The 12,141-nt window shown below is 28.1% G+C and overlaps 1 protein-coding gene across 1 annotated transcript in view; it reads left to right on the forward strand.

The window, feature by feature from the left end:
- The first annotated feature begins 771 nt into the window (after positions 1–771).
- LOC129965862 (monocarboxylate transporter 9-like) overlaps positions 772–12,141 on the forward strand; it is a 41,112-nt gene continuing 29,742 nt past the window's right edge. Inside the window, exon 1 of the mRNA XM_056080101.1 lies at positions 772–1,022. Coding sequence (XP_055936076.1) covers positions 985–1,022 — 38 coding nt within the window. The 5' untranslated portion in view covers positions 772–984. The remainder of the gene's footprint in view (positions 1,023–12,141) is intronic.

Consider the following 12,141-nt stretch of genomic DNA (forward strand, 5'->3'; position numbering starts at 1 on the left):
TCTATCTTTATTTTTATTAAAGGTTTCATACAGTTGAGATATTAAAATAAAAATAGATACATATGTAGAATTCAAAATGAATTTTACAAAAATATTTTCAGAGACTTTTTAGATAAAATTTTAAAAATGAAATTTTAATCTCGTTTTATCTCCTTTAAAAAAATTAGATCTTTCCATAAAAATCAAATCTAAATCTCTCTTAACATATCTGATTGTGAAAATTAGATTCTAATCTCAAATATATATCTTATGTGAAAAGAAACCGTATCTGATCTGAATTTTATTTGAGTAAAAAAAGAAGAAAAATAGCTTATTATAGTTGATATTAATGACGAAAATGAAAGATCTTTCTTTCCAAAAGCAGCCATAGTCACATGGCAAATGTAACGGCACATGTCATTTAAAATTTATTTCTACCTGAATTGTGATGTCTGAACCCTTTTATTATCTCATGATGACTATTGGATTCAAAATTATATTGGTGCTACGCATTGTAAGGGTGTCTGTTACATGATATTAATTGATTTCATTAATGAGCAATATTTTTTAAAACTGCACTGTAACATCTTTAAAATGGAAAATAAGTTAATGATTTTTTTTAATATTCAGCTTAAGTGTTAAAGTATAAACTTTGGAATTTCATTACAAATTTAACAGACTGAAATTTATTTTCATTTTCATTATTTTATGAATGAAATTTTATAGCAACCAAAAACCAAGAGTCGCCAAAATAGCGAGTTCGACTCACTTTTTGGCAACCGGTCGATCACCTCATCATTTGGCAGGTTTTCCAACTACACAGTCGCTCTTCGGTCAATCCTTGCGGCTATTACATTTCTAACTGGACATTGGAAGTATATATCAGGTGTCAGGAGTTCATTGAGTACAGTTCGGAGTGATTGCTTTTGGACACACAGGACATGCTAAACGGGGGTGAGGAGGTTATTTTAGACGGCTTACAAGAGATTTATCACCACAAATTCTATGGAGGAACAACCGTGTATAGAGAACGGAATAAAAAAGTAAGTTTTCTATCTTTACTTCCATCTGCTGTTATATTTGAAGGTATATAAATACAATTGCTACAGCTGACTTGAATTTACAGAATTTTGCTGTCAGCTGATTTATATTTGTGTCACGTTTTGCGTTTGCTACATAATTTATCTCAAATGTATTAATTTTTTTAATATATTATTGCATTTAATTACATAGTTTGTATCATTTTCTAACGGATAAAATTTAATTTCTCTATGAGGATGTTATACAGAGGAAATTTTCTATTTTTTTAATTCTTAGTATTCCAAAACAAATGTTATTTATTATTATTATTTTAATGCTAATCACCAAAGAATTGCAGCAAATCATGATAAAGGAATATTTGCACAATCATTCAAAAAATAAATTTAAAAACAATAATTAATTAATTATTATTATTAACAATTAATTTTGAAAAAGTTTAAATTATTATTAATTCAGGTCAACAAAGAGTTGCTGCAAATCTTGCTACGAAATATTTAAACTATCATTCAAAAAATAAATTTGAAAAAAAGAGAACGTTTTCATATTAATGTAATATGTGTAAATGTATGTGATAAATTATTTTTTGCTGACATGATTGTAATATTTATTATTCTTATTTTGGCATAAATTGATTTTATGATTTTTTTTTCAGTCTATGCAAATTTATATTATTCTCTAAAAAAATCTTTTTATAATAAAATTTGATTACTTGAGTCAGTCATAAATTAGTTTTTTTCTCTTTTCTGTCATTGTAAATTTCATCTGATTTGAATAATACTTCAGGTTTGAATAATACTTTAATACATTCTCGGAAGTTTGTCACGTGCATTCTCACTATATGCTATCGAATGTCATAAGTGCATTGAGACGAACTGGTATATACCGGTGATAACGATTACAATGTGTAATGAGAAACGAATTTATTATTTGTTTGTACTTTTTTAAAAGACCGTTTTTTGTAACAAAATTAATTGTGCATATCAATATATTTACAGTATGAGTATTTTATATATTGACGTTATAATGATATTCATTCCAGTTTTTCATAATTTATTTCTATTTTGCACACTTTAGCAGCATACAATTACATAGTCATGCTCTTTATTTTTCTATATTTCTGCTTGTACCAGATAATCAACTTGCAAGAATTCTAAAAAAAAACACCTCTCACTGTATAAATTTAAAAATAATCAATCCATCGTTTTGTATATGTATTGTAAATAAGATATATAAATAAAAAACCAAGACCATATTTTAAGATATCTCAAATTCTTACATATGCGTATTCATTTGAAAATCAATTTATAAAGAGTGAAAAATGGAATAAAACATTTTAATAAAATATTTTCTTTTCAAAATTTAATTTAGAAAGTAAATCATAACTTTATAAATTTTGTTTTAAAATACGCAAGTGCATTTATTTTTTTACTGCCCATAAACAAGTTGGGAAGAATGCTTTTGTTTTCTTTTTACTGCTTTAAAGTACTTTCTAGTGTGTAAGAAATATTTTGATTCCATGTGAAATCCGGCAAATTTATGCTTCTCATGACGCAGTTACTCTTTCTACTTTTCTTCCTTCTTTTGAAATTTACGCTATTTTTTCAGAAGGATGTTGATTAGTATTGTTGAAAAAAGTACATTCGTAGTTCTCCCGGATGTGTTTAAAAAATAAATAAATAATTCATCTTTAGTAAAAGGAATTTGTTTATTAGAAAATATGTTTTAAGAGAATGGATTTGTTTATCTTTCTTACTGAATTATAATTTTGTTTAGATGAAAAATGTTTCTCACTTACGATATCGAGCCAATTCATTAAAGTATGAAAACTCATTAAAAAGTGCTTAAGTATACGTCTGAAAAAAATGCAAGTGACACATTTATTAATCCGTAAGTTCTTTCCTACATTCTACAAATATTAAATAAAATTTAAATAATGAAATTCTTTACATTTTAACAAAATTATTATTATTCAGTAAGAAAGATAAACAAGCACATTTTTTCAAAACATATTTTCAAATAAATGAATTCCTTTTACTTAAGAGGAATTTTCTCCACGATTGAAATCAAATTTGACACAGTACTATAATTGCAATCACAAAAATACCTACCAATTATTATGTTTTAAGTCATTGCATTTTGAAGTTATCTTAACCCTTTGTTGGATTTGGCTTAAGATTTGATAGGTGGCTTCTATATAGATCTGAATCTGTAAATTAAATTTTATCCATCAAGCTCTCTTCGTTTTTATAGTTATCATGTTAATTAATATTCGAACAAACAGATTGAAAGACTAATATATATTCTTCAACATTTGACAGAAATCTACAAATTGCGTGTAAAGACCATATACAATGATATATAAAATGACTCGGCATTTTAAAATTCTCATTATCACACAGACAAATAGATATTTTACAAAAATGTATTTTTTCGAACACAGGGATTTCTAAACCCAAAGATTCGTCAATCTTGATTTCGAATATGTAATGAATTAATATTTTTTCTTCATTTTTTTTTTATACGAGAAAGTAAAAAAAAGAATATTGCTCCTTTCAGAGTAATCCGTAAAAAAATAAACATTTATATACTATCAGTGTTTATCGACTTGTTACCATATATTAAATAATTCATGATGTTAGTTTAGCCTTGAATGAAACTTAGCACTTTTATGCCTTCATATGTGTGAATTACGTATGATTCAGCGATTCTTTCCTGCTTTAAAAATGACTCACTACAATCAAATCATTAACTTCCAGTTTAGTTGATGCAGATAAAATTCTACATTAGTCAACCCTGTTTATTGCAATTTATATTCAAAAAGTAATTTCCAATTGTTAGTATGGATTGTAATGATAATTCATTGATTATAATTCTTAGCATTAACCTTGAGCTAGTGGTTTTTGTTATGCAGAGATTCTAATTTAATCCTTATCTGCTTTATTTACTCTTGTTCCTCATGTTCCAAGGGCTTAAATAGTTACATAAAATACCTTCGTTAATTCCATTAACCTTCACATTTTAAGTTGAATGAACGTCATGCCTCTAAGCAATTTTTTTTTTTTGCTAACCTTGTAAGAAGTAGGATTTAAAATTAGTTTTAACCACTCCTCTCTTTGGACAAATTTCAAAGATTTATATCAATAATCTCAAAATATTTTCTTTGTCTTTCATATGTTTTTAAGGATATTTTGTTTGTTTCCATGAATAGAATACACCTTTCCATCTCTCTGTCGCACACACTTTTCTTTTCGAGTTTTTTTTTCTACTTAATCGTTTTGTTATTTCGTAATCTCTCCCCCCCCCCTAGAATGCTTCTCCAAAAAAATTAAGAAAAAAAGTTGCATGCTAGAACCTATCGATTGCGCGATTGAATGGAGGAAGATATATCTGAATTCTAAAAAATTTTTGCGCAAAAATTATGCTATATTTTTGTTATTGCATATTGATAAGAGTTTAACTATTATGATAGCATCACTCTATTATATTCTAATAGTTATCATTAAAAAATATTTATTTTGAAGCAGTTTTGGGGGGGAAAACATTTCCATCCTCTGTAGTATAGATGTGTCAAGTTTGATAGCTCTAGATTGAATGATATGGTTTGTAGAATGACAACAACTACAGAGACAGGGAAATACACACACAATGAGGTTTATTAGTATTAGATTGATATACTTTATTTATGCAGTTTATTATTTGAAAACAACCCTGTCTCTGTGACAACAACCATAGAGACAACATTACACACACAATGATGTTTATTAGTGGTAGTGATTGATATAAATTATTTATACTGTTTATTATTTGAAAAAAGAAACCGTAACCAAACTGAATAATTGTGTTTATTGCTGTTATCAGCTTAGAAGTAAAGGAAATGAAAATTCATACTTTCCCAAAAGTATATCACTCAAATAGAATGCCTTTCTGAAAAGTTAACAACTTCATATAAAGATTTGATCATAATACAGAGGGAAAAAATATGATTTCGATTCCAAATTACGGCTCCGTTCAAAGATGTTGTTTTGCAAGAACGAATTAATTAAGAGTGACAATTTGTTAATATTCAATGCCATCTTTAATTAATCACGTGTTGCTCCAACTTTAAGATTACGTCATTTTTTACAACGGAACAAAGAGGATTCACATGATTAACGCACAAGGAATGTTGGGAAACCTTCCAGGAGTTTGTTCCCTCATTCTTTCACAATACTCTAATTTTCCGTTCGAAAGTTGACCTTGTTTCGAATTTCAGGTAAACGAAAACCGCAATTATTCAAATTTCAGCTACCAGAGTCAAGTAACTATTTAATGGTGAACCGATATGTAAATACAATGCATCTAATTCTTTTATTTTACTGCTAATCATGATAAAATGAAACAGTAGAATAGGATGCAAATTTTGAAATAAAGTATGCTTGTATATTTTGTAACATTTGTTGGAAGATTGGATGGTATTTGGATGTATTAAAGTGTTTTATATTATATACTCGTTTGAAAAATATTTTTAACTATTTCAGAAATTTAATTTCAATTACATATGTATTTATATATAAGCAAGGACACTTGTTACTATGCCTCTCGACATTCGGTTTAATTCCCATTGATTTCTATTCATTTAAATACTAGCAGTACCCGCACAGTGTTGCCCATAGTATAACATCCAACATGAAAAATTAACTTTAAACTTAAGCCTAGCCTTCACCCGATAAAACATGGGCATGTCACGCAACATCAAACAAACATAAAAATATGTTTAGAAATCATCAATAATAACTATAAAACAATTTTTATAGTACACATTCAGAAATATTTAGGCTATTAAAAAGGTAAAAATAAGATATGTTCATAGGCAAAACAATTCACTAAAAATATGCAATAGAAAAACTGTTTTAAAATTTTAAAATATTCAAATAAGTCATTGTATAAACTGTTCCACACTTGTTTATCAACTCTGTATAATCTGATATGAAAATAAAATGCAGCTTGCTTCATAATATTTCTTTGTAAACTATGTTGGCTGCACGATCACTTCACTCCTCATGAGATCACTTCACTCCTCCTTCCTTAAGTGTGGACATTCTTTCTCTGATATTTTCTAAACGAACATTTCTTTCCTCTACATTTTCATTATCGCACACTAAACGAAGCATTTTGGCATTTAATGTGCTCCGGCCAAGGTTAGATTCCTCTTTTTTTTTGGGGGGGGGAGTATGATAAGTTTTGAATCTCTGTTTAAATCAGACAGAAACAAAGAAACGTATCGCATATGCATACCACAGCTCTTGCTATTTGCGCATGTGCAGTTTGAGATTTTCAAACATGCGTGAATAAGCGCAAAGCACAGATGCTGCTGTTTTACGCATGCGCGAAACGTAGTAGGAAAATAATTAAAACCGCAATTATTTTAAACCTATTTTATTTTGATATGACTTTTATATTCTAAAACTTTCCCCAATAAACGAATAAATACCCTACAAAATGGTGCAAATATTTCCAATATAAGTTAAGTATTTCTCGAGTTTTTCTCTTTCAAACATACACTTTCAGGAGACTTCATTTTATACTATGTATATATTTAAGCTTCGTCATATAAATTCGCCTGTATTCTATGGTACATCGTTTTAAACAATGAATATATATATATATATATATATATATATATATATATATATATATATATATATATATATATATATATATATATATATATATATATATATATATATATATATATATAATCTTTTTTTTAAAGAAAATTAAAATTTGTACATTTCTTTATAAACTTCCCAAGAAAGGAAAAGCTAAAATGGATTAGTGCTGCAAAAAACTCATTTACATATTAGATAAACTATTTTGGTGAAGCTGATTTCTAAAGAATTTTAGTTGTGTTTAATTACATTCATGTCCCTTATGCGTAATTGGATTAACATGATTCTATCAACAAAATATTTTTTGTATAAAATCATGATAGTTATTAACTCTATCAATACTGAAAGGTCCCAAACGTCCGTTCACTTAAACTATGGTAGGCATCTGAGATGCCTGCATATCACTGTGAAATTTTGTCTTTTGTTAAATGTGATTTATTTGAATGCCGGTGTTGCGTGCTTTGTTCAATGGAAACATTCGTCTATATAGATTTGATGGAATGTGTAGGTTTCCTGAGAACTTTCAAAGCATGTTCGAGCGTAAATCTATTTAACTAAAGGATTTTTGAAAATTCGATTACAGTATTCAGTTTAACAAAATTGTGCAAAAAAAAAATTATATTTTGTTATTTGCCAGTGCAGCATTATCTTGGTAAGGTTAAACCGTTATTGTAAATTAAAATTAAACTAAAGATAGATTTCGAAAAACGACAGTAAAAATTGAAAAGAATTCTGATGATGATGATAATGAAATCCTTATAATTTATTTTTTAAAATCTCACGAAAAAGTTCTAAAATCTCTTCCAAATTTTTGAAACGAAATATTTTACATAAATATTATTAATACTTTTATAAAATGAATTTAAAATATGGATGTTAATTCACATATCAAATTATTTGAAAAGTTATATATTTTAAATTTTTATTATTATTTAGAGTTTAGAAATTAATAATAATTAATTATTAAATAGCCATTTTGAAATTTAGTAATAATTATTTGTTTCAGAATTGTTATAAGATATTACAATTTTTCTCTAAGCATAAAAGATAAAATGAATTCATGTGTACAATCAATATCATAGATCTAATTCAGTATGCATACAGAATAATCAAAAGAAGAAAGGGTTTAGAGTTCAATTCCAAAGAAAATATTGAACCAAACGCATGCATACTATTTAGATCAAGGGCGTCAGACTCTATTAGAGAATAGGAAAAATAAACAAATTCTCAGCTTATTTAGGCCACAAAAAATAGCAACATAAACGTAGGTTTTGTATAAAGGTTTTATAGAAACATAGGTTTATTTTGAGAGCACAGTGAAAGGAAGAACAAGGGCAGTGAAAAAAAGTTAGTGTTTATTTTTCACATATGGCATCTCTTCTCCGCTACATTCATCGCTTTTTACTCGTCGTGGTTTCTTTAAAACTGGCTGAAGATGGATTTCAATAGTCGTTAATTTGTCTGAAGACTTATTTCCTTTCATAAGTTTAAGTATTGTTTCTAACAATGTATACTTCTAAATATGAAAATTATTTTATATGTCATTTTTGGGGTATTTTCCTATACCTGGAAAATATTTGCAAGCTTTAAGCTCCCCAATTTTACTAAGGATTACCTCAATAATATTGTATATCGATTGCCTAAGTTTGCATATTATTACGTATATCTATGAAGAAAACTGAAAAGCACTTTACACACACACAATCTAAGAGCACTTTTCTTCCAAACCTCAACTTTAGTTCCTGTAAGAAATTCTGTTCTGAAATTTAACGTTTTTAATATAATGCAGTTTCCTCTAAATTTCATTTGATATTGTTATTGTATCTCATTAATTTGTTCTTAAATTGCATTATTGTTATTAGTGCATTCATTTTTTTTCTCCAAAGAAATGCTTTACATTAAACAGTTGTAATTAGGTCTCATATCTTCATAATGATCTGATTTTTTTCCCATTTAAATTTTAAATTTAAATCACGGGGGTGTTTTTGCTTTGTTTTATTGACCATGTAAGATAAAATTTGGAACCATGCTGGTCAGGAAACAAAGTGGGGTCTCGATTTTCTGTTATTAACAAACGATTAATTTCTTCTTTCAAGTCTCAAAATAATTTTAAAATTTTGGAGCTGAGCAAGCGTAAATATTTGCTTTCTAATTCATTTAAATAAAGTATAGAACTGTTGTTGATTTATGCTCCGTCATTTTAACAAATTGATAACTTTTAATAGGTTTTAGAATATGTTCCATTTTTATACCTTTCTACAAAATATTTCTTGATTTATAATATACAGTGGCTCAAATAATTGAGAGTAAACCTTACTTTTACTTCATAAATCCGACTTTCAATATAAATAACACATTACCGGGAAGTGCAAACATGATTTTATTTTTACACATAACAAATGGTTTAATTTAGAGTAAAAATAAAGAAAAATCAACGAAAAATTTCTAAATTGAAAAGCTTCAGAAGCATTTTAAATAAACATACGCAGAATTTTGCCTCAAAAAATTGAGAATACAGCAATGAAATTTTTGCAATATCACGCATAGAAGCAAAGTGTCATTATTAAATTGCATGTCTTTTGGCTCTTATAATGGCCTATAAACGTCATGGTACCCGATTTGACCCATTTTTGGTGGTATTTGAAGATATTTTACCCCATTCTTCTTGCACCACTTGTTTTAAATGGGTTTTGTTTCTTTTTGTGTTTTTGAACCCCTTTTTCGGGTATGGCCCACAAATATTCAATGGCATTGATGTCGGGTACTGTGGTGGTATGTGTAACTGCTATTTACAATGAAAAAGACACATATTTTGAAGTTACGTGTATTCTGTTTGGGGTCGTTGTCTTACTGGAAAATGAAATTTCCATCTAAACCCAAATTTTTAGCACTTTCCTTTAGATTGCTGCGAAGTATATCCAAGTAAACCGTATCATTTATAATGCCATCTATAAAAATTAAATTTCCGACCCCGGATGAAGCCATGTAACCTCAAATCATCACGAAGTCACCATCATGTTTAACTGTAGGACGTAAATTTTTTGGATACAAAGCAGTATTAGGCTTTCTCCATACAATAAGATAGTTGTCACTGCCAAAAATGTTGAGGTTCCTTTCATTACTAAATATATATTTCTTCCAAAGGTAATTGGTCTTCAATTGATGAGTTTTTGCTAACTTCAAATGCTTTTTCTGAATTTGCAAGCTTTCGGTTTCTCTCTAACAATGCTCTTTTATATCCAGCTTGTTTAATGGCATTTAGCACAGTTTCAGCACTTACACTTCTGCCTATGATTTGAAAAGTTTCTGCAATAAGTTGGATGAACCATATGGTAGCAGCAATCTAAAGGAAAGTGTTAAAAATTTGGGTTTAGATGGAAATTCCATTTTCCAGCAGGACAACGACCCCAAACAGAATGCATGTAACGTCAAAATATGCCCTTTTCATTGTAAATAATAGTTACACACACCACCACAGTATCCTGACATCAATTCCATTGAATATTCGTGGGGGATACTCGAAAAAGTGGTTCAAAAATACAAAATTAGAAACAAAACCCATTTAAAACAAATGGTGCAAGAAGAATGGGGTAAAATATCTTCAGATACCACCAAAAATGGGTCGAATCGGTACCATGACGTTTGGAGACCATTATAAGAGCCAAAAGACATGCAATTTAATAGTGACACTTTGCTTCTATGCGTGATATTGCAAAAATTTCATTGGTGTATTCTCAATCTTTTGAGGCAAAATTCTGCGTATGTTTATTTAAAATGCTTCTGAAACTTTTCAATTTAGAAATTTTTCGTTGATTTTTCTTTATTTTTACTCTAAATTAAACCATTTGTTATGTGTAAAAATAAAATCATGTTTGCACTTCCCGGTAATGTGTTATTTATATTGAAAGTGGCATTTATCAAGTAAACGTAAGGTGTACTCTCAATTTTTTGAGCCACTGTACATAATATTTCTTGATGCAAAATATAATGCATAAGATACATCGTAAAATTCACTTGAGTATCTATCTGTTCGCATTAATGCCTCAAAATCTTTTGGTTATTTGGCCATTGAAGGAAAATCTTACTTCGTTACAAAGTCAGTTTTGCAATAGGTATCTATTCTGTTAACAAAATTCCGTTCAAAATTTTATATAAATTTGAAAATTGGTCTAGATTTACGTAACAAATTTCAGTTTTCGAGCTCAAAGTGCTTTCCATTTGCTGTTTTCATAGGCAAACTGATATAATTTCAAAATGTGTGCTTTTTGAACGAAATCTGAAACATAGAGATTCATCATAATCTCGATATCGAGTTTTTGACAGTTGCATTTCGTACTTGGTTGATTGGGGTTTCATGACGCAAAAGCCAAATTTGATCATTCAGCGCCAAGCATTTACTTGAGAATTTGCAACCTCCTTAATTAATAAATAGAATCTGCACTTCAAATTTCACATGATATAGCTAGATAGAAAGTAAAATTTAGTACGAAAATATCAAAGAAGTAATGAACAAAGTTTTTTAAAAATTTAATTTAAAGACACTCTTATGAATATGTAAAATGTAATATTGAAATTGCACCTGAATGTAAAAAGCATTTCCATGATATTTGGAGATTTAAAATTTCGGTACCTGATTAAATGTAAATAATAATAAGAACAGATTAAAATAATATCATGGACAGTTTTTTACCATTATAATTCTGCATACTTAAATGCATACGCCATTTGCTAAAACATAAATTTGGCTGTTAATATTCAAAACATTCTTGATATATTTATTACCACCCATTAAGCAGATTTGATCTATAAACTCTCTATATTGAATTCTAAAAGATTAAGTTTTCGTTTTCATTCAGATCACACAGTTACTACCTGCAAATGCGAACTTCGCGGCAGAAATATTTATAGATTAAATTCTATTTCTGGATCAGGTCCTAATTTCCACCGACGTCGAGAAACTGTTGAATATGTTAAAAGGTTAGAATATGAATTCTTTGGATGAAGACCAAATTTTTTTCTTGGATATTCCTTGCCCATTTTTTTTTCGTAGATAATGTTTGAAGTCGACGATACTATCAAGTTCAAATGCGTCTGAAGATCGAAATTTTTCCAAAATAAAATGTGTTAGCAAATTTTTTTGAAACAAAGAAACGGGTTAATAAAATGTGTTAATAAATGTGTTAGTAAAATGAGATAATAAATGTGTTAATAAAATGTATTAAGAAAACAAACAAAATTGATGCACTGCTATTTAAATAAAATAAACTTATGATTTAAAAAATTTGTGCTTTGAACTATTTGTTGATTGTTAACATTGCAATGAAGTTTAAAACTTTATAGTACACTTTCTTTCTTTTTTTAAGATAATAAAAACATTTGTAGATTCTGTTTAAAATTCCGAATGCAGTTCAGTAATAATTATTTTTAATCTTTCATAATAATAATATTATTGTTATACAAGAATTTTCCTGAA

The sequence above is a fragment of the Argiope bruennichi genome, chromosome 4 (genome assembly GCF_947563725.1).
Source record: "Argiope bruennichi chromosome 4, qqArgBrue1.1, whole genome shotgun sequence".
Lineage (NCBI taxonomy): Eukaryota > Metazoa > Arthropoda > Arachnida > Araneae > Araneidae > Argiope > Argiope bruennichi.